Raw genomic sequence first — 27,978 nt, forward strand, 5'->3', positions numbered from 1 at the left:
AAAAAAATGGCTTCATAAATATGAATACAGTGGGTTTACAATAAGGTGCAAACCACTGATTGCCAGATTAGACTCTCTGCCAGTCTACATCCAAAAGAAAAGAATGCATATCATGTCTCCTGTCAAACATGAAGACTGAATGTTATTGGCATGTATGGCTTCCAGTGTAACTGTGCTGTTAGTGTGTTTACTGATGATTGTAAATGGTCTGTACTTGTACAGCGCTTTACTTGGTCCCTAAGGACCCCAAAGCACTACGTTTACTGATGATGAGGCTGCTGGTAGAAGCAGCAGGGAGGATTGTGAAGCGTACAGGGCTGTACTCTCTGCTTAGATTCAGCCAATTTCTGCAAAACTGATCAGCTGGTGCTTCACATTTCAAATGGATAATGACCCAAAACAAACTGTAAAAGCAACTCAGTTTCTCAAAGCAAAGAAATGGGTTATTTTTTAACATCCAAGTCAGTCACCTGATCTCAAGCAACAAGCAGCACGCAGCAACTGAAGATGACTGCAGTGAAGGCCTGGCAGAGCATCTCAGTGGAGGAAACGCAGCATTCGGTGATGTCCATGAGTTGTGGACTCATGTTGAGATATGTTAGTTTGTCAAATTACTGTTGGACCAAATCCCTTAAAGACCAAAATTAAATTTTTGTCATGTAGAAATAATCCCAACAGATTCTTTAAGTCACATCGGTGTCATTTCCAAACCTTGTTTTATTTTTCTCCTCTGTATATAATGCCCCAAAGTCACAGGACACACACAAAAAAAGAATGAAAACATGAATCAATGCGGGGGTTTATTCACTTATTTATTTGTATCTCATAAATCATTCTCTCTCTATTGAAAATGGGTGAAAGCAGATTAAAAATGAAACTTCTATACACATCTTCTCCAGTAAAGGGGCATTCTGTACAGTGTAGTTTGTGTTTACAGTGTGTATCTACACGCGATATGTTACAAGTTTGGATGCATTTCAGATCGCCTAAACCGCAGCAACTTCCCCGCTGCATTAAGTTGATATACAGCATCATTACTCAACTCTACTTTGTTTCCGATATTCACGTGATACTTCGGCGAGTTACTGGCTGCGATGAAGGCGATCTGAAACGTCCATCTACTTCTGATAAGAACAAAGGCATCACAGATTTCCATCAATGGCGCGGCGGCTCTGTGTAAGTAATTATAATATTTAAGTACTTCATTTACTGTCTCTTTTTTACAATGAATATTCACATACAGTTGATTTTCTTTGATTAGAGGTTTCTGTTCAAAAGGAAGCACAGTTATGCAGTTTTAACGTCTCTTAAAAGTCGGCTCCTTTTGCTACAGAGCAATGCATCTCTTCATGTTGTTGTCCCTCGTTTCAGCGCTTCATCTCAGAGAGCCGAACAAGTTATATACACCACCGATCGTTTTACTAAATCACGAGCTCCTCAGAGGAATCAAAGTCTAAATCAGCTTGCTGCTGTTTGCAGTGGTCTTTAAATAAAACAAAATAAACAAACCCCACACACCAAACATGAGGAGAACGGCCTGCCACTGGCTGAGTTATTTTCTTTTTTTTTTTCCTGCATTTAGACCACTGACTGAAAGAGTAAGCACCAGAGTTGTCATTTACAAACAATGGAGTTTCAACATAACAGCGAGGCAGTTAAAGAAACAAAAAGGACCAGGGGAAATTGGGGGTGTAAAGATAAAAACACACAACAAAGCAGTGTGTCATCAGGCTGATGCTGCATTAGGGCCTAAGATGCTGAGGAGTTGCCACAAAAGATTATTTTTAATTTAAGGACATCAGTCTAAATACGGAGGTAAATAAATGAGATTGTATCATGTGGTTAAGACCCGAAAGCTTGGGTCAGGTCGTCATTTTGTGTAGATGAAATGTAGTTGCCTTCTTGGGGTGCAACTGTTTTTTCAACCTCACTGTGGCACGACATGGACAAATCTGATTTATTTATTTGTTGTGCATTATGTTGGTTAGGTGTGATGCCTGTCACTCAAGAACTGATAATACCTGCCGTCCTCTGAAACATGACGGCTTTATAGCACACGCCGGTCTGAGATAATTCAATCAAAGAGGCAGAAGAAAGCCAGCTAAGCAAACGGGCTCTTTTTAAGTGAATCTGTGCTTGTATGAAGCTGGCAAGAAAAATGGCATCAGTGTGATGTAAGGGTGGGGGGGGGGGGGGGGGGTGACTGAGAATGTCAATGCAGGATGTAAACAGACAGCGCCAACAACAGTCTGAGAGGAAATCATAGTAGAGCCCTCATTACAGAGGTGACTGCACCTACGATGGTCTGTAGGGGGCACATGTGTGTTTTACACCAAGACAAAAGACAGGCCTTGAACCCTTTCCCTCTACAGCGAGTGCGTCTGGTTCTGTTAGGATCTGACAATTTGCTGACATGACTGACTCCGTTTGTAATTGATTTAAAACACTGACAGCCAGCTGTGCTAGCAGCTGCACTTATGGTGTTAATTTGAAAATCCCAGGTGACTTCCTTCTTGGGTTATTTCATTCATAAGATTTTCAGAAAACTTGACCTCTGATGTTGACTTTGAGGTAGAAGTCACTGAGATTCGAAGTCAAATTAATACCATTAAGTATCAATTTGAAATCTTAGGCCTCTGGCTCTGACTTCCCCTCTGACTGTATATTTTTACTGTTATATTATTACATTTAAATCAGATGGATTACCTATTTTAATTGCTATTAACACTAAGACCTGAGTGGCTTCATGTCTATGTGTCAGATTCTTTTATGATGAATGAAACATGACACATTAAAGAACCTCGAACGTGAGGTCAAAGTCACCAAGATTTGAACTTGTCCGAGGTTTATAGTAGATACACGTAGGGTATAAATTTGAAAATCCTAGGTCACCTCACTCTCATGTTCAAAGTTGGGTGTGACTTTTCCCACCTGGTGGGGTGACAACAATACCTCATAAAGGTCACCGAGATCTGAACTCATCTGAGGATTGTAGATGATCCTAGACGACATCTTTCACACGTTTTCAGAAAACCTGACCTCTCGAGTTTGAATTTCAGTGACCTTGACTTATCAGCCTTTTACAGCTGAGGGCTAAAAATGTTCAGTTATACAAAAACAAATCTGGCTGTAGAGGAATGACAACGGGAGGGGCTGAGGGTGGAAATGTGGAGATTTTGGACCAACACAGAGGACCTGGAATAGAAAGCGTCTTGCGGAAAAACTCTAAGAACTGGTGGCCCAATATCTTTAAAGACACTTTATTCTCCTTTAGTTTGTCACCTGTCTGTAGCTCATTATTTAGGTTAGAGTAACCAGCTTTGCTCTTGTAGCTTCACAGTGTGCAAGCAGACTGCAGCATAGGCAATCTGCAACATCTCATGTGGGATCTCTAGCTTGAAACTTTAATCCATGAAGTTCCCACCATCGTCACACTCACATGTGTGTGTTTAAAAAAAAAAAAAAAAAAAAAAAATCACTCTTTTGTTTCCCCAAACATGTTCTGTCTCTGGGCCGGTGCCCAGAATTTCATTGAGGGGAAAAAAGCAAAAACACTAGAACAAAACAACACTGGGTGTTTCTGTGCTTCCAATCAGTCTAATTGCAGTGCTACATTTTTTTTTAATGGTAGCAATGAGCTAATTTAGAAACGGAGAGATCCATGCTAAAAACTATGTGTGCGGTGGAGGGTGGGCATAGCAGTCTTCTCATCTTTAGAGGCAGCATGCAAGTGCACCAAAATTGCAAAATTACTATGAGTCCGACAGGAGCAACAATTTCAGGCACCAGACCCCGATACTTCTACTCTAGCCTTTTAAAAGCCCTATAGAACTAGAGCTTTAAAGGAGACTGCACTTTATAAAATCCTCTCAAAAACAATTTAAATGTCTTTTTAAAAGCCAGTCAGCAGTGGTGGAGGAAGTGTAAAAAACCCAAAAACCCAAAACTATCAGTGATTTCTGTTTTTGAACAAAGAGCAAAATGCTGTAACGCTTGCATATTTCATGAAGGTGTATTATATAGATATATATTTAGATATATAGGGACTGGGGGAAGAGGGCTGCAGCAACAATTATGCAGCAAATTAGGATTTGGTTTGAAATGACAAAATAGCTTATATACAGTGGTGGTTATCTTGTGCAATTTTTTTAAGTTTGTTTTTCTTGGCTGAATAAACAGCGATGGGAGAGGAAGGGAAATAGAAGAGGACTCCTCCCTCTATTCTTGGCCAAATCCTTCTGTTTCCTCGATGGCAAAGAGCAGCTTCTCTTTCAGCTGTTCGTAACTCTTGTAAGGAGGCAAGTCCAGACGATTGAAACTGAAAAGACAAAAACGGAGACAAACAAACAAAGACATTTTTAAACTGTGTTTATCAGATCTGAAATAGGTTGGAAAAAAATCAGTCCCATTACCCAAGAGTATAAAAGTCAGTCGATCCTGAGTGAAAGAGAGAGTGGGTCGTTCTAAAGACCTCACTGAGTTCCAGTGTGGTCCTCTAGCGTTATGTCACCATTGCAAGAAGCAAGCATGCAGTCACAGAGCAGGGTCGCCAAGTCACTGCTGACTCATTAACTGAGCTCCAAACCTCCTCTAGCTTTAACATCAGCACAAAAACATGGTTATGACTATACTTCTAATACAGCTGCTCTCACAGCTTCATCATTTGACACCTTTAAAGCACCGACTGGTTAACATAATGGAAGACAGGTAAAATGTCTTTTCAGTCTAGAAAACTGAATGGGACTCTCTCAGGCCTCTTCTATCCAATTCAAGATGTAAAACCTTTTCACCGGCCTGTCACTGGAGAGGATACTTAGGCAGGCTACCCAGAGATACTTGGGGATTTGTTTAATTTGTAAATAATTCTGCTGTTATTTTGAATATTCCTAACAAGCCTTCTTGTGTTTTCTGCTACTAGCTGGTTTGCTGGCCAGGTTGCTACTCTGGTGGTGCTTGATATCATTTATCCTGCAGTCAGACAGGCTGTGGGACTCCACTGTTTTAAAACTAAAACTGTACTAAAGTATACTGATGTAAAATTCGGTCAAAGGTCAAGCACTCACCACGTGTGGCTGCGAGGAAGCCACGTGTCTTTCCCCACCTTCTCAATGCAGAACTTCTGCGGTCCGTTACTTCCTGCAATGCAAAGGAAAAATTGGCTTAAGAAAAAAAATAAAAGCATTAAGGAAATATAAATAGTATGTTTAGTAAGCATGCTCGTCTCTCACTGACCCATGAGCTCAGCAAAGCCGCCCAGAGGAAGCCTGCAGGTTCCAGTGACAAACTGCATGAGCCGTAGTCGCACCTCATTGTCGACCTCTTTTACCAGCTGCAGGGAAGGAAATGACGCCAGAACATTCATCACTGACTTTCTACGACTCGTCAAGGACCTTCATCCACGTAGGTTATACGGGGAATTTACGGCAATATGAGACACATTAAGAAAAAAACAAACGCTATTTCTTGAAGTTCAATTATTTTATCAAATCCTGCACTAAGAGCTTGTTTTACTGCTACTTTGAGGGAAAGAAAGCAAACAAACTGAGCAAACAGAACAAACTGTGAGGCTGTGCATTTCTGTACCTGCCAGAACCAGATGATCTGTTTGCTGTTCCTGGTGTAGTGACGATACACAGTGTTTCTCTGCCAGTCCTGCAAGTCTACTTCCTGCATGCCACACAGCATCACCTGGTTTAAACGCATACACACAAAAGGTTATTCTCACAAACACAGAGTATGTAAACCAACATCATTCCACTGTAGTTGTGTATGCTTTGATTTCCAGGATTAATTCAAACAAAAATAATTCTGTGGCATGTAGTAAGTTGCTTATTAAATTAGTATTACATTTAAACAGACAACAGAAGTCATTAAAATAGATCAAAAATGGTGCTCACCTCAAGCTCCTTTTCATCAAAGTACTGGAGCCACTGAAGTGGAACCACCTCATTGAAGCCGTCGAGAAAAGCTTTGGTTTGACCTTCCACCCCACGAGAGAACCTCCACTCTGCCATTAAACTGCAAGCCAAACAGTACAAATCTTCTTTAATATGTACTTTAAATGATATTCACAGGTGAGGTTTTTTTGATAAAACAAAGACTGTGAACCTGATGTACTCCTCCTTGTTCTCTTCAGTGACTTGGATGTTGGCACCATTGGGTTTGAGGTCATGAGAGGTGATCTTCCCCAAGATCTCCATGTCCACAGAGAAGAACATCTCCAGACCGCATTCCTCGATGTTGTTGTCCCTGAGGAAAGACTCAGATGTTGCCAAAGTACAACCAATTTTTAACACATCACGGAGACACACAGGGAACTGTGTTTGCTTCAAACGCTCTGGATTTTTATCTCTGAGATATTCTTAAGTTGACCTTTTTGTACGTGGATAGCCTTTGCTCTTTCCATACTTCTGCGGTAAAAAGGTTTTCTGACTTCTAATGCAGGAGGTTAAGTTGAGTTAAGAATGAGTAAAAAGCAAATAAAGCAGGGGCAAAGCTACTATAAATAACCCCATTACAAGATGTTGTCTGGCTTTCTTCACTGTCAGCCATTCCCAGCTTTTACTTTATTGTTAATTCAATCAAAACATGGTCTGCATTTTAGTTTCTTCAAAGCTGCCAACTTTTCCACCTAACTCTTTCATTCTTTTAAACAGCTGCGTTAGGTCACTGCTCTGTAATGCTGCACACCGCATGAACCAGCTGCAAAGCACACTGATTAATCAAACTGCATTTGTACTTGAAGATGTCAGTGAGAAGAAACACTGGAAGACATACAGGTGAAACCGTACGAAAAAAACTTTCAAAACTAAGTTCAGCAGTTCTTGCTAATATACGATTAGCGGAACAGGTCGTTTCCTGTATGAAAACAACATCCTGACAAAATGACCACGTTATTAAAAAGCCTAGTGAGCCAGAGATTAAATGGAAACCATCACAGGTGGTCAAGACACTTCCAAATTTTACAAAGCTTTCATAAAAGCCATTTTGAGGATTCAATATAAAACACAACATGTTTGTGAGCAGTGGGAAAGGGACAAATGTTTTCCTTGAGGTTTCTCACTTCTTTAAGTAGTTGATTTTATGGGGTGTTCTTATCCAAATAAGTGGACAAAAACCAGAGTGTTGTATGTTATGCTCTAGAAAACCTATCGCAACATATAGTGGACTGCATAAATGAACCGACTTGACTCCAGGTGTCATTTACAGTGTGTTCATTGTACTCGGGACCAAAAACAAAACAATTATGCAGAGTCTTGACTCAGCAATAGTTTGAGAAATTATACAGATATATTTGATAAGCCTTATTTGTACACAGCGTTCCAAGAGCAACACTTTGATATGACCTCCATTATAAATAAAGCCTAAATAAACTGCACAATGTGTTCTATCAACAATTTGCTTGAAAAGCACCCAATAACAAAAGTTCCTTAATAACAGTCAAGAGACCTTGAAAGTTATTCTAAGCAAAGTCAAGCAAAGAGAAACTTTCTAAACAATCAAATTAAGAGTACACTCTGTGGCTCTTTAACCAAAAGCTCAACTCAGTAATACGTGCAGTGAAATTAATTTTCTAGCCATGCCCTCTTCTCAAATGAATACAATATGGTAGGACTAACACATGAGAGATCAATTACCTGATCCATATGAGTGAGTTGTAGAACTCTGGGTCAATGGACTCAAGGTCTTTGAGTATTAGCTTCTTGTTCAGCATGCGTTTGTAGAAAGGCAGAGAGAAGCCTGTGTCAATGAACTTGCCATGGAAAAGTGCCTGTGGGTAATCAAGAGGAGATAAGGTTCTTTAACTGCTGGTCAATCAGAAAGCATCAAGATAAAGAGATTGCAGACAGTCTCACAGTGTAATTGCATATTAACAAAACAAGTAAATATTGGGAAGTGTAAAACAACACTGAACACTTTTTCTCTTGAGCTCTTATGATTTTGAAATAACTTTTTCCAAAATATGACTTGTCTTAAAAAAAAGACTGGATGTGAGACACTGGTTGACAAACCACGTGTAATCTACTGTAACACAACAGTCTGTGTTGTCATGATGGTTTTAATGTGTGTGAGAATCAAGTGAATGTACCATTGCAATAAAGCGGCCTATGAAGCAGAAGTAGGAGAGGTGGTCGGGGTTGATGGCTGACGCTGGGTTGATCTGCAGACAATAGTTGCTTTTTCCAGCGTATTCAAACAGACAGTACATGGGGTTCAGCACTTCATGGGACAACAAGAAGAACCACTCTCTGAAGAGAAGAGGGAGATGGAGGGCCATGAGCTGCACATTTTCATTTACTCTTTATACACAAATATTCTTTGGAATTCTTTAAAGTTAAAATTATATTTCAGTGTCTTTATTACCGGGCCAGGCCACCGTAATCCAGACCCTCCTCGCCTCTGAAGATGACGTACAATCGCCTCCTCAAGTCGTAAGGCTTCAGGGCCATAATCTAAGAGACAGTTAGCACACACACAACATCAGCAAGTGATGAGTGCACAGTTGTGAATACAGATTGTACAAAAATAAATAAAGAACGCTTGATCGTTAAAGTATAACACAAAGTCTGTTAAACTTCAGGGATATCATTGTGCCCAGCTAGGAGGCAGCAGTCACTGTGAATCCATTTTAGCTGCTTTGTGCAAATCAAAGTGACAACAGGTGCACTTGAAAGACAACCCCCAAAACAGACCCCCAGTCAGTCAGAGGGATAAGGAGAGAGTAATGATTCACGGGGCACTGCCTGCAAACCCACTTAGTGTTTGGGGGTTGTCTTAATTCCACTACACCCATTGTCACTTTGCACCAAAGCAGATTTTCAAATATTTTCTTGTAAAACAACGGGGGGCCTAGCAAAAAAAGTTTGGGAACCACTGCACTAAGGTACTACCTTATGCTGTAAACATCATCTTAAACACAAAGATGACAAAAGGAAAAGGACGCACTTACTTGCTGAAAGGAGTCTTCAAACAGTGTCTGCCTGGAGACAGTGATCTTCACATGGCTTGGGAGAGCATTAGACTGAGTGGAGACAAGAACAAAAAAGGTATTAGAGTGGGATTAGGAAATTGGAAGATCAAGTTAATCTCTCACCGTCTTTAATTCGTTAAGTGAGAGGAAACACAAACCTGGCACAAGTAGCGGAAATGGGCAAGCTTCCATCGAAAGCTGCGCTCGTATGCAATCTGAGGGCCTTTGGTGCTGAGGAGAAAAGAAGATTTAGAAAATGTGTTCAAGGGGAAAGTTCAAGGGGGCCGAATACTTTTGCAAGCCACTGTAAATAGTTGCATCCATTTATGTTTTTCAGTGATTGCCCTGCATGGAAAATGTGCTCTAGGCATACATTTGGAGTTCAAAAAGAAATTACAAGGTTTCCTCAAAGGCCCAGTGTGAAATAAAACCATAAAACTGAACACCAGTGGGAAGTGCTTCTTTTGAATCCACATCCTTTTTTCTTCTTACCCAGATTAATGGTATATGTACAGCATATCAGCTAAATTAAATCTCAAAATAACTCCAGCTGGCCTCATTAAACATGGCCCCTTAAACTTTACATAAGCACCTAAAGCTGCAGGTCTTCAGACACCTGGTGCATAAATTGATTTGAAAGGTGTTCTTACACAGAAGACTTTCCAGTGCGGGGGTCGCTGAAAGTTGTGGTTCGGGTGTTGTGATCCACGAAGTAGCGAACCCCTTCCCTTGTGTACCGGATCTCCCAACCTTCAGGCAGAGGATCCTCATTCTGTAGCCTGCAGGCACACAGACAAAGTGTTATGTAGGTTTGTAGCTGCTGAACACAGACATTACCTACAAGGACAAAGTCCAAATTGAAAATATCTGGCAGCACTTTACTTCACTACTAAAGAGTAATAGAAAACAAGTTAGCATAAACCAAAGGCAAAACAATAAAATGTAATAAAATGTTAATATTCCTTTTAAAGTGAATTTTGTCAAACTCTAAACCATCAAATGAACAGCAGAAAGTTTTGTGTTTAAACCTTTTCAGCTATTTACTTTACTGCACTGAATCAAATTATAATGGCTAATTTAACTGAATTCCTTTGGGTTTCCTTGTTTTTTTGCTCAACTTTATTGGCTGAAGAACATACTGGTTCTGCAAAACCTGCCATGGTTATAGTACATTAAGATTAGATGAAGACGCACAGAGTGTTGTAGCTTCTCGCAGCTTTAAAAATAAATTTTGCAGGTTTCATGACAGAAAAATAAGGAAATGAGAGGGTTCCAAGTACTGACAGTAAAGTAGGTCAAGATTGCAATAGTTTGATCTGTCCCATCTGACCATACACTCCTGCATGCTGTTCAAGAAAAATGGTGAAGTTACTGTGTGGCTACTAGTAAAGTTAACACAAAGTAGCACCGCACAGTGAAGTTAATGTTTACATCCAAAAGGCCACACTGGCAGAGTTTGTCTGTAGTGTTTTTCTGCCACTCACCCTTGGGTTCGAGGGTCTTCCCACTGTGTTGTCTTTGTGTTATGGTTGACAAAGTACACTCGATCATTGGAGTCAACACGCCTCTCTGAAATGTATTCAAATAAACACAAGAAATCTGTAGCGTAGCAACAGACATAAGAGACACTTGGTCCTACATATCAGTACACAGAAAAAGCTGTTAATTAATGAATCCTTTTAATCATTAAGCAGAGCAGAATGCTGACATTTAACTTTAAAACATATTGGGGATATATATTCAGAATATGCATATACTATACGTATATCAGAATCTGGCATAGAAATAGGTCATATGTACAGCCCTTTGCAAAAGTTTTGGTAACACTAAATGCGTTTTCCCCCTTTCTTTTCTTTATTGTTGTTATATTATTTTAACAGGTTCAAAATAAAGCCACACAATACAATCCAGCACAGAACACCAAAGGGGAGGAGACTGATTGGTCCAAACGTATTCTGCACTATAACAAAGACCGAAAACATGCATCCATTTTTCCTGACCAACTATCCAGCAACAAAACAAACAAGGACCTGTGAGCAATGGTGTGACCTCTAAAGGACTCTAGCAAGAACAGAAGGAACAATCTACCTTCCAGGTGTGTTGTTCCCTCTCTGCACGTGTAGAAACCTAGCACGATTGCTTACCTTATTAAGAGCTGCTGATGTACTCCTAGCTCCACTTTTTAAGTATAGAACACAAAGTACTGACACCAGAAAAAGCAAGCACAGCTTTTAGAGAAAAATGAATGTCAACTCACCCCAACCAGGAGGCAGTGGGCCAAGAGGATCATTTTCAGCAGACATCATGGATGCCTGCAAACAAGGGATACACAGATGGACACTCATTGGGGAAACACCAGGAAGGTGCAAATCTAGTCACAAAAGCCCCAAAAGCAAAATAAATAAAAAATAAATTGTTCAAAAACTATTTGTCGAATAGTACTTGATGTGAAGTGGTCTTTGTAGCTGCCTACTGGTAGAAGCTTAACACCTACTTGCCTTTTTATTCATGCTGTAAACTAATCATGAAGATGTGAAGACGACATCACTGATAAAAGACCGCCTCTCATATATTAAGTTCTGTTTCTCACCTTTGGGCTAAATGAGCTGGGCTGGGTGCCAACAGTATATTGAGTAAGTGGGTTTACAAAAAAAAAGTCCCGAGACAACGAGACGAGATTAAGGGTGGAAAGAAAAATGACCATCAACACCTGGTCCTTTGAATGTCTGAGCTCATCATGATGATAAGACTGACGACAACCTGTTTACTGAGGCGGCTAAGGGAGATTGTAAAATTGGTGGTGAAAATGACTGAAACCACAGCTGAGTTAATCTCTAAGCTCTGTATTTTTACAAATGAAATTTGATGAGATTCATTCTACTGGATGAAAATCATTTTGGAAAAAACGAAAGTTGGCTTAAACTTGGTAACATATTTCTACATTCATGCTAGAGCTAATCTAAAGTGGTCCGAGACACTGATGTCTGCCATTTTCTGTAGTGCTGGATAAGTAACAAGCTGATAAACCCTGAAAGCTGTGTGTATCCACTTAGTCTGCTGAGTCAGTAATGCACAGATTACATAGAGTGAAAGATCAAAGGACGGCAGATAGCAGCATTTTCAGTCAGCAAAATGTGGTTTTTGCTCTGTAAATGAGTTTATTTACAGGGCACTTGTTATAAAAACAAGTGAAAAGAGTGCAAATTTTTCAGTCATTAGGGCTTCAGGGCTTCTTTTTGATGAGGACCTTGACTTCTAAAAGAAAAAGGGATATGGCTTGGTCTACATACTAATAATAATGCAATCAAAATAACACTATTTTAGATTGTATTAGAGCCTCTCTATTAAATGGGCAGCATGTAAGTTACTTATTTATATGTATAAATATGAAAACAAGTAATTAGGCAGAAGAGCGAGTGTGGTGATGTGTCTTACAGAGTAGAGGTATCTCTGGTTAAACTGGTGCATAGCTCCCTGCAGCTGGCTGCGCTGGCTCTGCCACTGCTCAAAATTGCGCACCGATTCCATAGTGGGACGCTGCCATGTGGTGGTGCGGGTGTTGTGGTCCACATAATAGATCCTACCCCGGTCATCCACTCGACGTTCCCAACTGGTAGAAGGAATGAGATGGGATGGTAAAAATAGAGAAATACACATGAAAGTACATTTCAATGCCAGAAACTGACATGTAGGTGATTAAACAAAAAGACTGAAATAACTACTTACACCTGCAAACAACAAAAGTAAATATAGAAAGAAGGTGCTGTATTCTGGACTATAGGAGAACATGGAGTATTTACATTCAATTCACAGCTAGTTGCTAGCCCGTATAGACCTGCACTATAATATTTTGGTGGATCCCAGAATGCAAAGCATACGTGTCTAAGGGAATTTTGTTGGCCCAGACTTGCAACGTGCATCTGGTAGTTGGTTTGGATCAAGGTTGGATCATGCTCACAACATAAATGCACTGCTCTGGAGTTCATTTGGAACTGTTGTTTCAGTCTGCCCCTGAGTGCTTATTGTGTTCATGTTTGATTTAAACAGACTAAACACACCAAGTGTGACAACAACATAAGACAAAGGTGAGACCCTCACCCTGGTGGTAGCGGCTGTGGTCTTTCCCAGGTAGTCGTCCTGGTGTTGTGGTCTACATAGTACGTTCTCCCGTGTGGGTCTTTTCTCTGCTCCCACCTAAAAGATGCAAAATTAAACAACAAACAAAGGATGAAAAATTCTGGTCAACGTCACTCTACTGTTGTCATATTTGTGTGTGCACTGGTGTTTAGGTAATTTGAAAACAGAAATAAATCAAAATAAATACAGTAATACTGATCAGTAAATGAGCAGCAGGGGTTGTTTTTGTGGGGTTTTTTTTTTTACCCTGGTGGAAGAGGATCTGAGGCTCCAGTATTGGGGACCTGCTGCCTGGGCTTGGCCCCATCTGTAGTTACTGTTGCACTGCTACTATTACTACCACCTCCACTTCCTGAAGCATTTGTTTCAGCAGGCGCCGGGGAGGATGACGACGAGGACGTGGTGACCCCCTGGTTTGGAGAGGTGAATGTGGAGGAAGAAGAGGAGGCAGCAACGGCAGTGGCAGAATTAGCAGCAACAGAAGAGGTTGACGATGATGTGGAAGCAGGCGGGGGTTGAGATGTGCTATTTGGTGCTGTGTCAGAGTCTGGCAGGGCAGCATCCTGAATGCAGTCCTCGTGGTCACTTCCAGAGGGCAGCACATCACTTCTTGTCGCAGATGACTGCCCTTCAGCAGCATCACAGGACTCCCCATTGACTGCAGGCAAGTCACAATAAGACCGGAGTGCCGTTTACTTGTACAACTCAATCCATTGATGTCAGTAATGCCTCAATAAATAAATAAATCAGTCTTTTAAGCTGTTGTCTGCAACAACTGACTTTTAGTCTAAGAGTCTGCATATGTCCACAGAAGATGGATAGGCAAGGATCTCTGAAGGCAAATACATCTATTACGTTGGAATTTATGAGCACAAAATGAATGATAAGATTATTAATTGAACCCAAATTTTTAGAAGGTGAAAACTGTCTACTTGAGCTACTTTTCATGCACCAAAGTTAGCCTATGGAACTCTTACCAGGTACCAGTTTGGTATTCTGATAACCCCACACTGCCAGTTTCCATTTGCTCTAACTGTGTGTGTGTTCTTTATATGCAATGCCATTAAAAAATTTATATTCTGTCATGAACCTCAGCTCAATGTGGCCTGTCCTCCGAATTTAAGTGCACTCTGCTTTCACTTCGCTTTTCTTTCCAAGGAGATTGGATAGAGGTGCTGAGAGCAGCAGAGATTAAAGGCTTCCCTTAATGTAATTACTCCTCTTCTCTACTCTTCACTAGGTTCACATCGACCATGGAGAGCATAAACCTGAGGTGGTTTGAGACCATCAAAGGCACTATAACATATAAATGTTACCAGGGTGCTCTAATAATATTCAGTCTTATCCAAATCTAAGTTATTTTTTGTCTAAAATAAAAAAAAAACTAAAAACAAAACAAAAAACAACGATAAATGAGTTTTGTAATGTGTACTGTAAAGTAGACATTACAGAATGTGCAAACTCACCCATCCTACTCTCATTATCACTGTCTGAGGGTTGGTGGACAGGGGTGGAGTTGGTTGTGGAGTCTCCGTTGACGACATGACCAAGAGCAGGGCTGCAGGAGCTTGAAGGCACCTGACCATCCGCACCACTGGAGGCTGAACAGGAACCTGACCTTGGGCCCAAGTCTGTACCATTCACTGTGCTTGAAGATAAAATACAGGAGATTTAATCTTTTTATTTTTTAATTCAAATCTGAATTGCTCATGAGAACAAGCAACTGTGTGCTACTTCACTGCCTCCATGGCCATCGGATCTGAGTTATAACACTGAACTGATTGTTTTGTAGAGGAAAACAGGCTATAATAGGATAGTACGGTGATGTAATGAGTACAACTAAAGAGGCTCCTTTGTGAGCTGACAGAAAGAGACCATCGCAAAACCTGCTGTCAAGGCCAACCTTTGTCTTTGTGAGAGGTGGGTTCTCTGTGTGAGGGAAAACCCAAAAGAGATGGCAAATACAGATAACTCACATTAATGAGTTTTTTTACTAGTCAGCATATTTACAAGCCATAAAAGCTCTCCCTATAATTACGACTCAAAACCTGTTAAGATGCTGTGCACAGGAAGTGATGCCAACAGATTTTCAAACACTGAGTCAAACCCAGGTGGACCTGCTTAAGGCAAGTTGATGTGATGCTGAGACAAAAGACAGGGTACCAATTACAAAAACAGAAAAACATGCACAGTTTGAAGACAACAATGCATCACAGGCCTACAGGCTTTATCATGTGGTTTGACAGGTTATAAAACCTGCTGCTAGATCCACAGAAAGGTTCCTTTACTTGACCATTTAAAACTGGAAACACAAACTGAGGGGAAAGAACAAAGGAAATGCAACAAAATTTTAAATACAAGTGCGCTCATGCTCACAGGTGTACACACGGGTGCTCACAGACACAAACTGCACCCATTTTGGCTCCTACCTCAACGCACACTGTGCGCTGTAAATCTTATGTGCTGCATAATAATATTTAATATTTACTGCTATATACACACACAGAGTATCACGATGGTGTTGTGTTTATTATATTGCTGTTTTTGTTTGCTTGTTTTCTCTTTTTTTCCCCCTCTCAACAGGTGATCCAGGTGATATATATATAAAATATGTATTTTTTGCCCCCCCCCTCCTCCTTTTCTTTTCCCTTTTCTTTTCCCTTCATCAGTATTCCTCTTCCCCCTCTGTCTTTGTTTCCCTCCCTCTCCCCGGTCATGTCTGTCCCGTCTGTAACAACTGAAAATAAAATAAATATTAATAACAACAAAGGTCAATTAAATGGACCAATACAGTAAGGCAGGGATGGTCCACTTGGTAAAGTAATTTCGTTTGGCTTCTCTCTTTGCCTTCAGACAATAATTCTGATGGCAAAAGAACCAAACGGGACAGGCGGCAAAAAGAAGGAAACGCAACAAATCAAAGAGGAATAAACAGAAGACAGAAATCAAGGCACAGGCATTACAAAGGGAGAAAAAGGCCTCCTGTGTGAAACGATACAGATCACTTAACAGTAACAACAATAATTCAGAGCCAGGTTTTGCTGAGCACTGAAGGTTTTAAGTAAGTGAATTCACTGCAGGTGTTAACACAAAAACACTAAAATAATAACACAAAAATGTAGGTTGCATGGACACTATAAAAGAGAGCTGTAGCTACTGTGACATCATCCACTGGTTTCTCAATTTCTGTTTTGAAGCCTTCAGAAGGTGTATTCATGATCGCCATCTTGGTTTGAGGAAAAAAACAAAACAAAAACAAAAAAACAAAAACCCAGATGTGATGAGCAGGGGCGGGTCTAACTGTGAATCTGCTTGCTTATCAATCACATGTCATTAGGCAATGAAGATGCCCTGGATAATGAATGCATTTTGAAATACTGCATGATCAAGATTTATTATTCAGCATATAAATGGATAAATAAATGACCGAGCCCATTAATATACAGTGGGGCAAAAAAGTATTTAGTCAGCCACCGATTGTGCAAGTTCCCCCACCTTAAAATGATGACAGAGGTCAGTAATTTGGAATGGGCCAAAATACCAGCTACTGTGTGTGCAAACCTGGTAAAGACCTATAGTAAACATTTGACCTCTGTTATTGCCAACAAAGGTTATGTTACAAAGTATTGAGTTGTGTTTTTGTTATTGAGCAAATACTTATTTTCCACCCTGATTTACGAATAAATTCTTTACAAATCCTACCATGTGGATTCATGGATTTTTTTTTCCACATTCTGTCTCTCACAGTTGAAGTGTACCTCTGGTGCAAATTACTGACCTCTGTCATCATTTTAGGTGGGGGAACTTGCACAATCGGTGGCTGACTAAATACTTTTTTGCCCCACTGTAGCAGGAAATTGTGTACATAGGTCACGACAGCAAGCCATTTTCCATAGCCTTCCGTAGGACTGGAAATGCGTTTGCCATCCCGACTACCTGGTGACCAAGAGACAGAATTAAGCCACATTACCTTTACTTTTCCACCCAGAAGCTCCATCCATGTTTTATACTGTCTAGGATGTTAAAGCAGCGGGTGACATGTCATATACGTCTATGCAAGACTCTCAGTTTATCTGCAACTAAAAATTCAATACAGTTTGCGAGACTGCTAACTACCTTTGTAAAACCACAATGAAGTTGGGTTTTTAATAGGTTCCAACTATTTAGTTATTCAAACACACAAACATTTTATGTTCACAACAATTTAGGGAAAATTTAATGTAGTAGCATTTAAAGTTCAAGCAAGCACTAAGGCACAGTTTCTTGTGGCATCTCAGAGCATCCTCACTTTGTTTATTAATGTTATGTAAAAATGATTTCAAAATGAGTCATTATTTTATGCTTATTCCTGTTTATACATTTCTTAAAAGGTTTAAAGGGGATTTGTTCACAGATTATTGTTTAGAGAGATGGATTCATGTGCATGTATTTGCTGATTTAACTGTCTTGCTTTCAAGATGTGTGTTTAGGGTTTCAATGTTTAGGTAACAATGACATGGGGAAAATTATGTCTGCCCGCCACAATTGTCCTTCGGCTGGCCATGTTTGCAATCTGTCTGTGCACTTGCACATTTCTGGAACTCCCAGGAAGTGGAAACAGCTTTAAATATCCTACTGTTTGTGTCTTGCAGTCTTCTCAGTAGCTGCAATGCAGAGAGGAGCCAAGCAGCCACAACCCTCATAACCACCCCCCATCTGCTGTGAAGAGTATTTTTTTGTGTGGCTCTTCAATAGAAGCCAGTACAGCTCACTGAAGGGCACTTGTGACAGATAAGACTGGCACAAGCAGCTAGCGTGAGAAATTAAAACACAAAGGGGACGACGGTCTTAACTGAGAAGTAGCAAGACAGAGAAAGACAAGACACAGACCTCACGGGGCTAGCAAAAAACAGGACATGAGTATAAACAGCAATGGAAAAATATGGCTTCGTGTATTCCAGCACAACTTATTGCATTGAAACAAGGCTAACACACTTATCAGCCTGTTAGCATTCTTTTACTTGAGAATAAGCATGCTCCCTGGTTTGAAGCAGTAATTCTTAAGTAGATAGAAATTTGCTTTGCGCGGGGGGGGACTATGCGAGCGAACATAAAATGTCCCAAAAAGGGTTAATTTGCCTTTTCAGTTTTACCTGCTGGCAGCCCTTGAGGATGAGGAAGATGAATCTCCGTTTTCATGGATGGCGTCACCATTCTGTTGGACTTCTGAAGATTTAAGAAACCAATGTTAGCCTAGAGATAACGGGATTATGTATGCTGGGAATTCATTCAACTCAATCTGTATGCACAATCCATTCACATACTGTTAATACAGATGAAAGACCCCTCCGCCCCTCCTCTCCCTTAGAAAAAGAAAAAAATAAAATAAATCACCCACCCCTGACATAAACACTGAGCTCACTGGAGCCATTTGGTGCATTGCCGTTGGTAAGTGGTGCCAGTTCCTCCTGGTCGGTGACAGTGAGTCCATCAAGGTACACAGTCAGCTCCCCCATGGGCACTGTCACCCCCTTCTGCTCCGCACTCAGCTTCAGCACTTCCTTCACATTCTCTACTGTGGATTCAAAGCAAGGATAGTATTAGAAACAGCGAATAATAATTACAAATAACGTTTAAAAAAACCCTACAATTACATGACACTATGCTTCTGCATCTTTGGAGGATATTATCGGGGTCATGCAACACATAGTACTAGTGAGCCTGATTTAAACAATCCATAATGAAGTGGTTTTCTGTCGGGTTTCTCCTGAATACAAACATTTTTTGAGCTGGGAAAAACCCTGTTTTGATGCTGTCCTAACCGTATATTTACTAAACAGTTAGACAAATTACAACCTACACTTTCTACATGTATCATTTGCTACTTTCTGTAACAAAAAAGTTACATTTTCTGTCATGGTCTTCCAAGGCTCGAGTGAGGTCCAGCGTGGCTTTGCCCAGCAGAGCATCTGCTTTCAGGGTGTGGTGGCTCCAAACTTTGAAATCCACCTGTGTGTGTGGAGTTACATTCCTAGAGAATCATAAACAAACACGCACAAAATATGTGTAATTCTTGAAATTCCCCCCAAAATCTTTTTAAACAATTCAAATAGATTTATGCTATCACAAAAAGGAAGAGCAGCAGTTAAAACTGTACTTTTAGTTTTTTAAAGTTAAAAAAAACAAAACTGGCAGTATTTTAATCTTCTTTTTACTCTAGGATGACTCAACTAAGGAATAAAAGGCTCTTATTGTTGAAACGCTCTGCAATACTCACACAGACTTATATTTCAAATACACTGAGATTTAAGAGCAACTCTAGAACTTTTATAAAGCACTTGTGTGTGAATCAGTGAATAAACTTATTGGTAAGGCGAGCAAAGGGAACACACTGAATTGATATGACATGTAACTATGATTCAACAGGTCCCCCTCTCAACAGTTATTCCCCACCTCAGGAAAGTATAACAACAAACAGAAAAAAAAATATTTTGAAGCTTTGCATTCTTCTAGTTTCTCTATTTTTCAACACCTTCATCCCCTCAGAGCACCAATAACTTGTTATTTATCCTGGGTAACCAATGTACCAAGCACACATGATACCACTACCCTTTGATTTCCATCTTCAAAATGAACACTATACAGCACAGTAACTGCATTTAGGTCTCTGAATATCAGCCTAAAGAAAAACACTGAATATTAAAGCCTTTGTGTAGCACCCATAACAGCTTGCAAAACATCCATTGTGTAAACACGAGACCACAAACAAGCAGCGCTCCGTCTTGTCAGCAATAATGACCCCATCAAGCCAATTAGCATTTCCAACGACATGCTTCTGACATATGGCTGAGCCAGTTCGGAAGCCAGAGAGCTGCAAACGTCTGCCATGTTCAGGATGCTGGCTCCATTAAATGGTAAATCAAACACCATTTACAGAACTTTTCTAGTCCAGTCTGACCACTCAAAGAACTGCGGGCTTTTAAATGATACAAAGAGTTTTGTATATTATCATACAACTTTTCCCTTAGTTTAATACTTATAAAATCAGCCATCTGAGGGTTCTCCTGCTCTTATGATTGCCTAATAAGATTCAACAACCACTCTTGGATTAAATACTGTATAAGACTGCTGAACCAAACAAAAAACAAAGCACCACAGAAACTCTCTGTCAACAGCTTTTAATGTCAACACATAATACTGCAGAACAGCTTCTGGAAACGTCATACCTTTTTGCTTGTTTGTGTGTGTGTGTGTGTGTGTGTGTGTGTGTGTGTGTGTGTGTGTGTGTGTGTGTGTGTGTGTGTGTGTGTGTGTCGTCTCCACAAACTTAGCTGTTAAATAAATAAAGATGAAAGAAACAGCCACTGACATTAAATAAAATGACATGCTTCAACACACAGCCTGTTGAACGCTGTCAGCCAGGTGTACACAGCACACTTACAAAGTGAGCCTCTCGTCCCATTTAGGATTGGAGGAGCTATGAGATTTCGTAGTGCGCCGCGTCTCCCCCTCAGCTGTCACCTCCACATAAATGGCAGTCCCAAACAGGGAACTCTTCTTCCTCTTGAGTTTGGCACAGGACACTGATGAGAAGAGAGAAAGACACCATTTAAACTCAATTACATTATATTTACAGCCGAAAAAGTGACACTAACTCTGACATTTAGGTCATAAAGTGTGATACATGAGTATTCACATAGAAAATGTACACAAAGTGCTTCAACATAAGCTTTTTGTGGGAGTGGCAACACCCTGAGGTGACTGACACTTTTACACATCGTAGCCCACAGTGTTTTACTCACCAATGGCATAGAGTTGTGACGTTCCTCTGTGGTTATGGCTAGTCTCTGCTCTAGATGAGGCCGTGGCCATGTCATACACCACAGTGGAAAACCTTTAAACTCGCAAACATTACACACAAATGACCGAGTCAATTCACAAAAGAAACGTGAGCTCCGATATTTCTCAATAAGAATACAGAGAAATCAAAAAAGCTGCATATTGTGAATGACAGGTTTGTAACTGAGGTCTAACCAGCTAACAGCTCCTCAAAGTTAATCAACATCCTCTGTAAGCAGCCTTCACTTTTATACAGGGAGTGCAGAATTATTAGGCAAATGCGTATTTTGTCCACATCATCCTCTTCATGCATGTTGTCTTACTCCAAGCTGTATAGGCTCGAAAGCCTACTACCAATTAAGCATATTAGGTGATGTGCATCTCTGTAATGAGAAGGGGTGTGGTCTAATGACATCAACACCCTATATCAGGTGTGCATAATTATTAGGCAACGTCTTTTCCTTTGGCAAAATGGGTCAAAAGAAGGACTTGACAGGCTCAGAAAAGTCAAAAATAGTGAGATATATCTTGCAGAGGGATGCAGCAGTCTCAAAATTGCAAAGCTTCTGAAGCGTGATCATCGAACAATCAAGCGTTTCATTCAAAATAGTCAACAGGGTCGCAAGAAGCGTGTGGAAAAACCAAGGCACAAAATAACTGCCCATGAACTGAGAAAAGTCAAGCGTGCAGCTGCCAAGATGCCACTTGCCACCAGTTTGGCCATATTTCAGAGCTGCAACATCACTGGAGTGCCCAAAAGCACAAGGTGTGCAATACTCAGAGACATGGCCGCGGTAAGAAAGGCTGAAAGACGACCACCACTGAACAAGACACACAAGCTGAAACGTCAAGACTGGGCCAAGAAATATCTCAAGACTGGTTTTTCTAAGGTTTTATGGACTGATGAAATGAGAGTGAGTCTTGATGGGCCAGATGGATGGGCCCGTGGCTGGATTGGTAAAGGGCAGAGAGCTCCAGTCCGACTCAGACGCCAGCAAGGTGGAGGTGGAGTACTGGTTTGGGCTGGTATCATCAAAGATGAGCTTGTGGGGCCTTTTCGGGTTGAGGATGGAGTCAAGCTCAACTCCCAGTCCTGCCAGTTTCTGGAAGACACCTTCTTCAAGCAGTGGTACAGGAAGAAGTCTGCATCCTTCAAGAAAAACATGATTTTCATGCAGGACAATGCTCCATCACACGCGTCCAAGTACTCCACAGCGTGGCTGGCAAGAAAGGGTATAAAAGAAGAAAAACTAATGACATGGCCTCCTTGTTCACCTGATCTGAACCCCATTGAGAACCTGTGGTCCATCATCAAATGTGAGATTTACAAGGAGGGAAAACAGTACACCTCTCTGAACAGTGTCTGGGAGGCTGTGGTTGCTGCTGCACGCAATGTTGATGGTGAACAGATCAAAACACTGACAGAATCCATGGATGGCAGGCTTTTGAGTGTCCTTGCAAAGAAAGGTGGTCGCTGATTTGTTTTTGTTTTGTTTTTGAATGTCAGAAATGTATATTTGTGAATGTGGAGATGTTATATTGGTTTCACTGGTAAAAATAAATAATTGAAATGGGTATATATTTGTTTTTTGTTAAGTTGCCTAATAATTATGCACAGTAATAGTCACCTGCACACACAGATATCCCCCTAAAATAGCTAAAACTAAAAACAAACTAAAAACTACTTCCAAAAACATTCAGCTTTGATATTAATGAGTGTTTTGGGTTCATTGAGAACATGGTTGTTGTTCAATAATAAAATTATTCCTCAAAAATACAACTTGCCTAATAATTCTGCACTCCCTGTATTCTCTTTCACCAGAGTGAGAAAGCGAGACCATGTTACCCGTGCAGTTTGTTTTTCTTTTTGTTTTTGTTTTTTAAATCCAGCACAGTCAGGGAAATGTTGAGTCAAAAGCAGTCGCAACTATGGCTACACTTGAAACAGGAAATGAATTTTAAAATACTCTAATCTAAAATTCAAACTTGGCCAGGGTTTAATAAGAGAATATTTCTCTTCAAATTATACAAGACAGCACTCTCTTGCTATGCCACAGAAGTACCAGGACAGATTTGGGAGAACTTTTACTTTCTGTGGAGTGTAAAGTGCTTCAAATAAACACAAATGTTGATGGTTTGGAATTATTTATTTTATACATGGAGTTACAGTTTTATTCTTATATTATTCTATCTCTTCAGATATGAATAGTACCCAATAACTGTAATTCTCCACAGAAATTCCAGAAAAATAAAAAAACAAAAATCATGTATACTCACAACTGGTGTGTGCTGCTAGACCCTCTGGTTCAGCCTACTCCGTGTCCCATGGTGCCACTGAAACAGAAGAGCACAGGTTTTTAGGATAAGATTTAGCTGGTAGAAAGGTCTGACCTCTGACCTGATTAAGATAACAAATATATAGTTACGACTTGATATGTATTTATTTCAACCACAATAATCAAACTGTAAGGACACTAAGTGCTGAAGCGCTTCAGGTTAACAGAACTAAAGCTGAGTATCTTGTGTAACTTGGGTGGGCCATCTAAGCACGTTTATGTCTGCTCAAGTATATTTGGCAACTCATTCTGGCTTTATTTCTTTATTGTTACAAGACAATGACTACATCTGCAATCAGTTAACTAGCAGATATGCCCTTGCCCATATTTTGAAAGTTCAGGTCCCCCACACATCCCAGCTCATGTTTTCTTACCAGCCAGCTCACTGACCACATCACTGCAGAGACCACTGTCACTAAGCTGTTTCTCCAGAGTGTCTTATCATGTAAACACAGACTCCAAGACTCCACGTTGGACTGCAGCTGGAGACAGCAGTCTTTGTTCTGCTTGGAGACCCACTGTGAGCTGAACCCTTCAGCTCACTGAGGTTGCAGAGCAGCCCAAGAAATATTAAGACTGGTTGGTTGGAGTCTAGTAGGATGAGAGACTCACTGGAGAGGCATTTGATTATACTGCTCTGTTATTTATTTGTCTCAAAATAGTTGGTACTTAAAACATTTTCCAAGTAGCACCTTATAAATTTTTAGTGTGCCACAAATACAATTCAAATCTGTGGCAACCACTAACAATTTACTTTAGTTACTACAACATTTCCAAAGGCCTGACAAGCCTCCCATCCATAGTTATAATGCTCGAGTGGGGCTTAGTGAAGAGTCAACTGATGTTAAGACTTCTGGACACTAAACCACTGTCAGCACATTAGTCAGACACAGCTTCTTGCAAAAGACAGCATCCATCAAGTAACACAGAGCAAATCCACAACCTATTACAGCCTCAGTCAGCTGGGAAAAATATACTAAATAAGAATATGAGGAAATTCAACCATTCTTCCAAGTCATCAACTAGTCATCAGCTTTTCATATCATGTGTGGTTTACAATGACTACTTTAAAAGTCATGCAAGCCAATTCTATTCCCTTAATTCACATACACACACACACACACACACACACACACACACACACACACACATATATATATATATATATCTTATATAGCTCTCTCTGAGTACTCAGAGCACTCTGTACAACATGCCACATTCACCCATTCACACAAACATGTGCTTGTGTGCTTTCTAACTACCATTCACACACATCCAATGGATGCATCGGAGAGCAACTTGGGGTTAATATCTTGCCCAAGGACATTTGGCATGCAGGGGAGGAGCCAGGGATCGAACCACCAACCTTCTGATCAGTAGATGACCTACCCCACCTCCTGAGATACAGTCCAAGTCAGGGGTTATGTCAGGTATTGATTAAAGTGGGACCTGTGAGGGTTACTACTAAACAGCATCTCTGAGCAAGAAATATGGAAACAGAGTGGTATTTATACAGCGCTGTTTGACTCCTAATCACCAGGGTTGAAAGAGGATCATAACTCAATAGCTGATTTAATATTGCAATTAAATTTGTTTTCTGAAATACAACTTAAACATTTTAACAGCTCAGAGATATTGACAATCTGAAAATTGTTAATTGCCCAATTAATACACACCCAAGGACTTTGGCTTATGGTGTTTAAAGATACCTGTTTTGAACCTGTTCAATACCTGCTTGAAGGGGTTTAACAGCAAGTCTAGGGGACAATTAATACTTTATTTGTAGGATCTGGATTCTTGGGTAACACCAGATGAATTCAGTTATTAAAAAACCCCTATAGAACCATAGAAAACACAGTAACTTTAATCTTAGGTTCAATTCAGTTTTCTTTGTTTTGCTCGAGGACTACTTATCTGTTTTAATATGCTAGCTGCCAGCAGGGTTAGCACAAGGTTAGATTTGCCTACAAAACAAGAGTAACATGCTTACTGCTGGACGTGCATTTTGTATTTTGTGAAGATTGTCTGATCATGTTCCTGCTTAATCCAAAGGTTTCAAAGGAGAGTCTGGCTAACAAAAAAAAAATCAGCTTGACAGCAGACAACTTCCCTTGTTTCTCTAAGTGTACACCTTTGTGTGTAAAAAGCCAAGACAAATCCTTTCTCACACCACCTGTCAAACAAGCTTTGCTGTCTGTTCTAATGCACTGTCTGTCTTCCTGTGACCTAATGACGCACATAACAGTTTATACATAGACACACATGCCCGCTGTACTACAGCTGTCTATAGAACACATCCGGGCAGACCATGAGCAGGAATGAAGCATAGATGCTTATAAAGTATATTTAAATGTTTAAAAGTCCTGATGCTGAATACCTATTGTTTTTAACCTGACACCGACTGACATGGTTATTTTTTAATTTATTACTTACTTGGGTTATTTTTATGTTTGTTCTGTTTATTTTTATTTTTAACTAATGTGGCAGGAATTTCCTAACTTTAAGACAAATACAGTAAATCTCATCTTTATCCAAAATAACGAGACTGTGATTATTCTTACACTACCCCATACCGTAAAAGCTTTTTTTTTAGTCCACCTCTCTTTTATTTTGCCAGACTTTAAAAAAAGATTCTCACATGGGCAAAACACACAAGCTTTACACAATGGTAGCAGGCTACAACTCCTAATTTCACCCACAGCTGCTTTCCTGCTTTTCAAAAGTTCAGTGTCTTTGCAAGTGAGTGAGAGCACAAAAACAAGCATATTTTAGAGCCAGCAGACAAATAAGACACTTTTCTCTAAGTAATTTCCTTCCAATGTGGCACTAGCATACACAGCATGTGATAGCCCACATACTAAACCACTGTTCATGACAGAGAGACAGCAAGACACTAAGAATCCTGAAATACAATAGCAGATACTGTATAAACATAAACCTGCATCAGCCACTCAAACAAACACAGCCATGAAAGACCATTTCTCTGAGACCAAGCCTGTCCAGAAAAGGGAAATGTAAGGCAACTGGGCCTAATCAGTACTGACAGGGATTCTCATCAGGTGTTAGCGGAGCCCACATAAATATGGTCTCTCTTACGCTGTCTCTGCTCAGAATTTCGTCTTTAAAGCTAGAGACCCTGAAAGTGTTACATGTTATGCTCACTATTCATAGGATAACTCAAGTTGGAGCAACACTGAAATAAACAGCTGTGGCTCAAGGGTCAGGCTCACATTCACCTGTGTTAAGCACTGTCTACGACCCGAGAAACACCCAGACTAGAAATGTCAACACGTTTAAAAGTTAAAGAGTAACATATCGTTTCCTTTCATGAGAAAATCTTTAGTAATCAGTCACATGGATCAATGGGTAATAAAGCAGAAGATTGATTCCACTTAGGCACAATTCGCAGGCCATACGCTAGCAATGCTTAATTTACATATTAAATACTGATCATAACACACAAACTCCGGTACAGTTACCGAACAGCGGCTAACTTTGGGGTAATCTACTGACTGCTAGCATTAGCTTACAAAGTGTAACTTAATAGGCAGCTACTGGCCTTCGGACACTTAACCTCCTAAATCTATTTGCAACACACATACGTACAATATGTGCAGATACTCCCGGTGATAACCTTTAAATGTGTAGTAGTACTAGTCTGTAACTAAAGCTACACAGCTAGCTATCAATAAGGTAGCCAGCTAGCTACAGATAAAAAAAGCAAAACAATTTTAGTCTTGTGAAAGTAGCTTAACGCTAGGTGACTATCCTTTCTACTGTGTGTATAATATCCATCTGACAAACCAAAGGGTGATAATGGGCACATAACTAAAAACGTAGCGTGTTTGCTTAATCTACATCTGCATATTGTTATAACGTTACAGCAGACGCTAGCTAGGTGAGCCAAGTTAGCTGCTCGCTAGCCGGCTATCTGACTAACTTACTTAGCATCTTGGCTAATTGTCCGCCATCACAAAGCTAGCCAGTTCGGCTGCATATAAAATACAGGCTTATCAAGAAATACTATTTAAACACTCGGAGAAAGTCTTTCTAAATGCTTTAAGTGACATTAGCAGGGGTGTTTTACCTTGCTCGCTGTTCCTCTACTTTCCTACACTCTGTGTCTTGGCTGTGTGCTAACGCAACGGTTGTCAGTAAAATCCTTAGCCGAGCAGGCCCCTCAGTCTGCTACGGCTCTCTTGCCATCTCTGTACAGAAGCCTATGACTAGCAAAACACACGGGCGACAGGCGCGCCACCCCAGTAGATACTAGTGGAAAAGGGGTAATACTGCTGTGTAATAAGTCGGAACACGAAACAGGCTTACTGCTATACACTGCACATTTATTACTTTTATGTAGTCTAAACGGAAACCCTTAACTAAAGTATTCGGTCCGTCATTATCCAATTTATTAATAAAATCCAAACTTTTGTTTTTCCTTTTAAAACACTCTTTCTTTGTTTAATCTCAAAATTTCTTTATTTTTACGTTTCACGTTACTGAACGTTGTAAGCATTGTTGACTGAAAGTCCCGTTTACTTAACCAGTTTTACCAGAGAAATAGTGTAGGGGGTGTGCGTCCCTACACAGGTCCCCGATAAATCTGTCGGCCACCGATACATTAGGAAAGAAAACTAGGCCGATTTGTGGTAACTGAATGTGTTGATGTAATGTAACCTCTTATTACCTGATACTTTTTAAAAATATATTTGTAGT

At 40.2% G+C, this 27,978-nt stretch overlaps 1 protein-coding gene across 4 annotated transcripts; it reads right to left on the reverse strand.

The window, feature by feature from the left end:
* Positions 1 to 794: 794 nt before the first annotated feature.
* On the reverse strand, positions 795 to 27,582 carry LOC120725721 (NEDD4-like E3 ubiquitin-protein ligase WWP1). Of its 4 annotated transcripts, none has more exons than XM_040018698.1 (25): positions 27,350 to 27,582; positions 23,204 to 23,260; positions 20,890 to 20,981; positions 20,529 to 20,670; positions 18,994 to 19,118; positions 18,510 to 18,662; positions 18,241 to 18,313; positions 14,575 to 14,756; positions 13,355 to 13,766; positions 13,070 to 13,165; positions 12,407 to 12,581; positions 11,229 to 11,283; positions 10,456 to 10,540; positions 9,622 to 9,750; positions 9,130 to 9,202; positions 8,951 to 9,022; positions 8,365 to 8,453; positions 8,090 to 8,249; positions 7,638 to 7,771; positions 6,109 to 6,249; positions 5,898 to 6,018; positions 5,584 to 5,688; positions 5,233 to 5,329; positions 5,064 to 5,136; positions 795 to 4,318 (listed from the first exon to the last, which is right to left on the reverse strand). In XM_040018698.1, exons 3-25 carry the CDS (start codon positions 20,957 to 20,959, stop codon positions 4,219 to 4,221), a joined length of 2,862 nt encoding a protein of 953 aa, XP_039874632.1. In that variant the 5' UTR covers positions 20,960 to 20,981; positions 23,204 to 23,260; positions 27,350 to 27,582; the 3' UTR covers positions 795 to 4,218. The 4 variants fall into 4 exon arrangements, with proteins under 4 accessions (XP_039874632.1, XP_039874630.1, XP_039874631.1 ...); XM_040018696.1 differs by having other exon boundaries at positions 18,486 to 18,662; positions 27,350 to 27,581; XM_040018697.1 differs by lacking the exon at positions 27,350 to 27,582 and having other exon boundaries at positions 18,486 to 18,662; positions 23,204 to 24,298.
* Positions 27,583 to 27,978: the final 396 nt, after the last annotated feature.

Source organism: Simochromis diagramma, unplaced genomic scaffold, assembly GCF_900408965.1.
Source record: "Simochromis diagramma unplaced genomic scaffold, fSimDia1.1 OVJJ01000717.1, whole genome shotgun sequence".
Taxonomy (NCBI): domain Eukaryota; kingdom Metazoa; phylum Chordata; class Actinopteri; order Cichliformes; family Cichlidae; genus Simochromis; species Simochromis diagramma.

Excerpts from the sequence above, each read along its gene's own strand:
- LOC120725721 (XM_040018696.1), bottom strand. The coding sequence starts at position 20,959 with ATGGCCACGGCCTCATCTAGAGCAGAGACTAGCCATAACCACAGAGGA. Across the intron at positions 12,582-13,069 it reads CCACAGCCGCTACCACCAGG|TTGGGAACGTCGAGTGGATG; the intron begins GTGAGGGTCTCA and ends TCCTTCTACCAG. Across the intron at positions 8,250-8,364 it reads GATTACGGTGGCCTGGCCCG|AGAGTGGTTCTTCTTGTTGT; the intron begins GTAATAAAGACA and ends TCTTCTCTTCAG.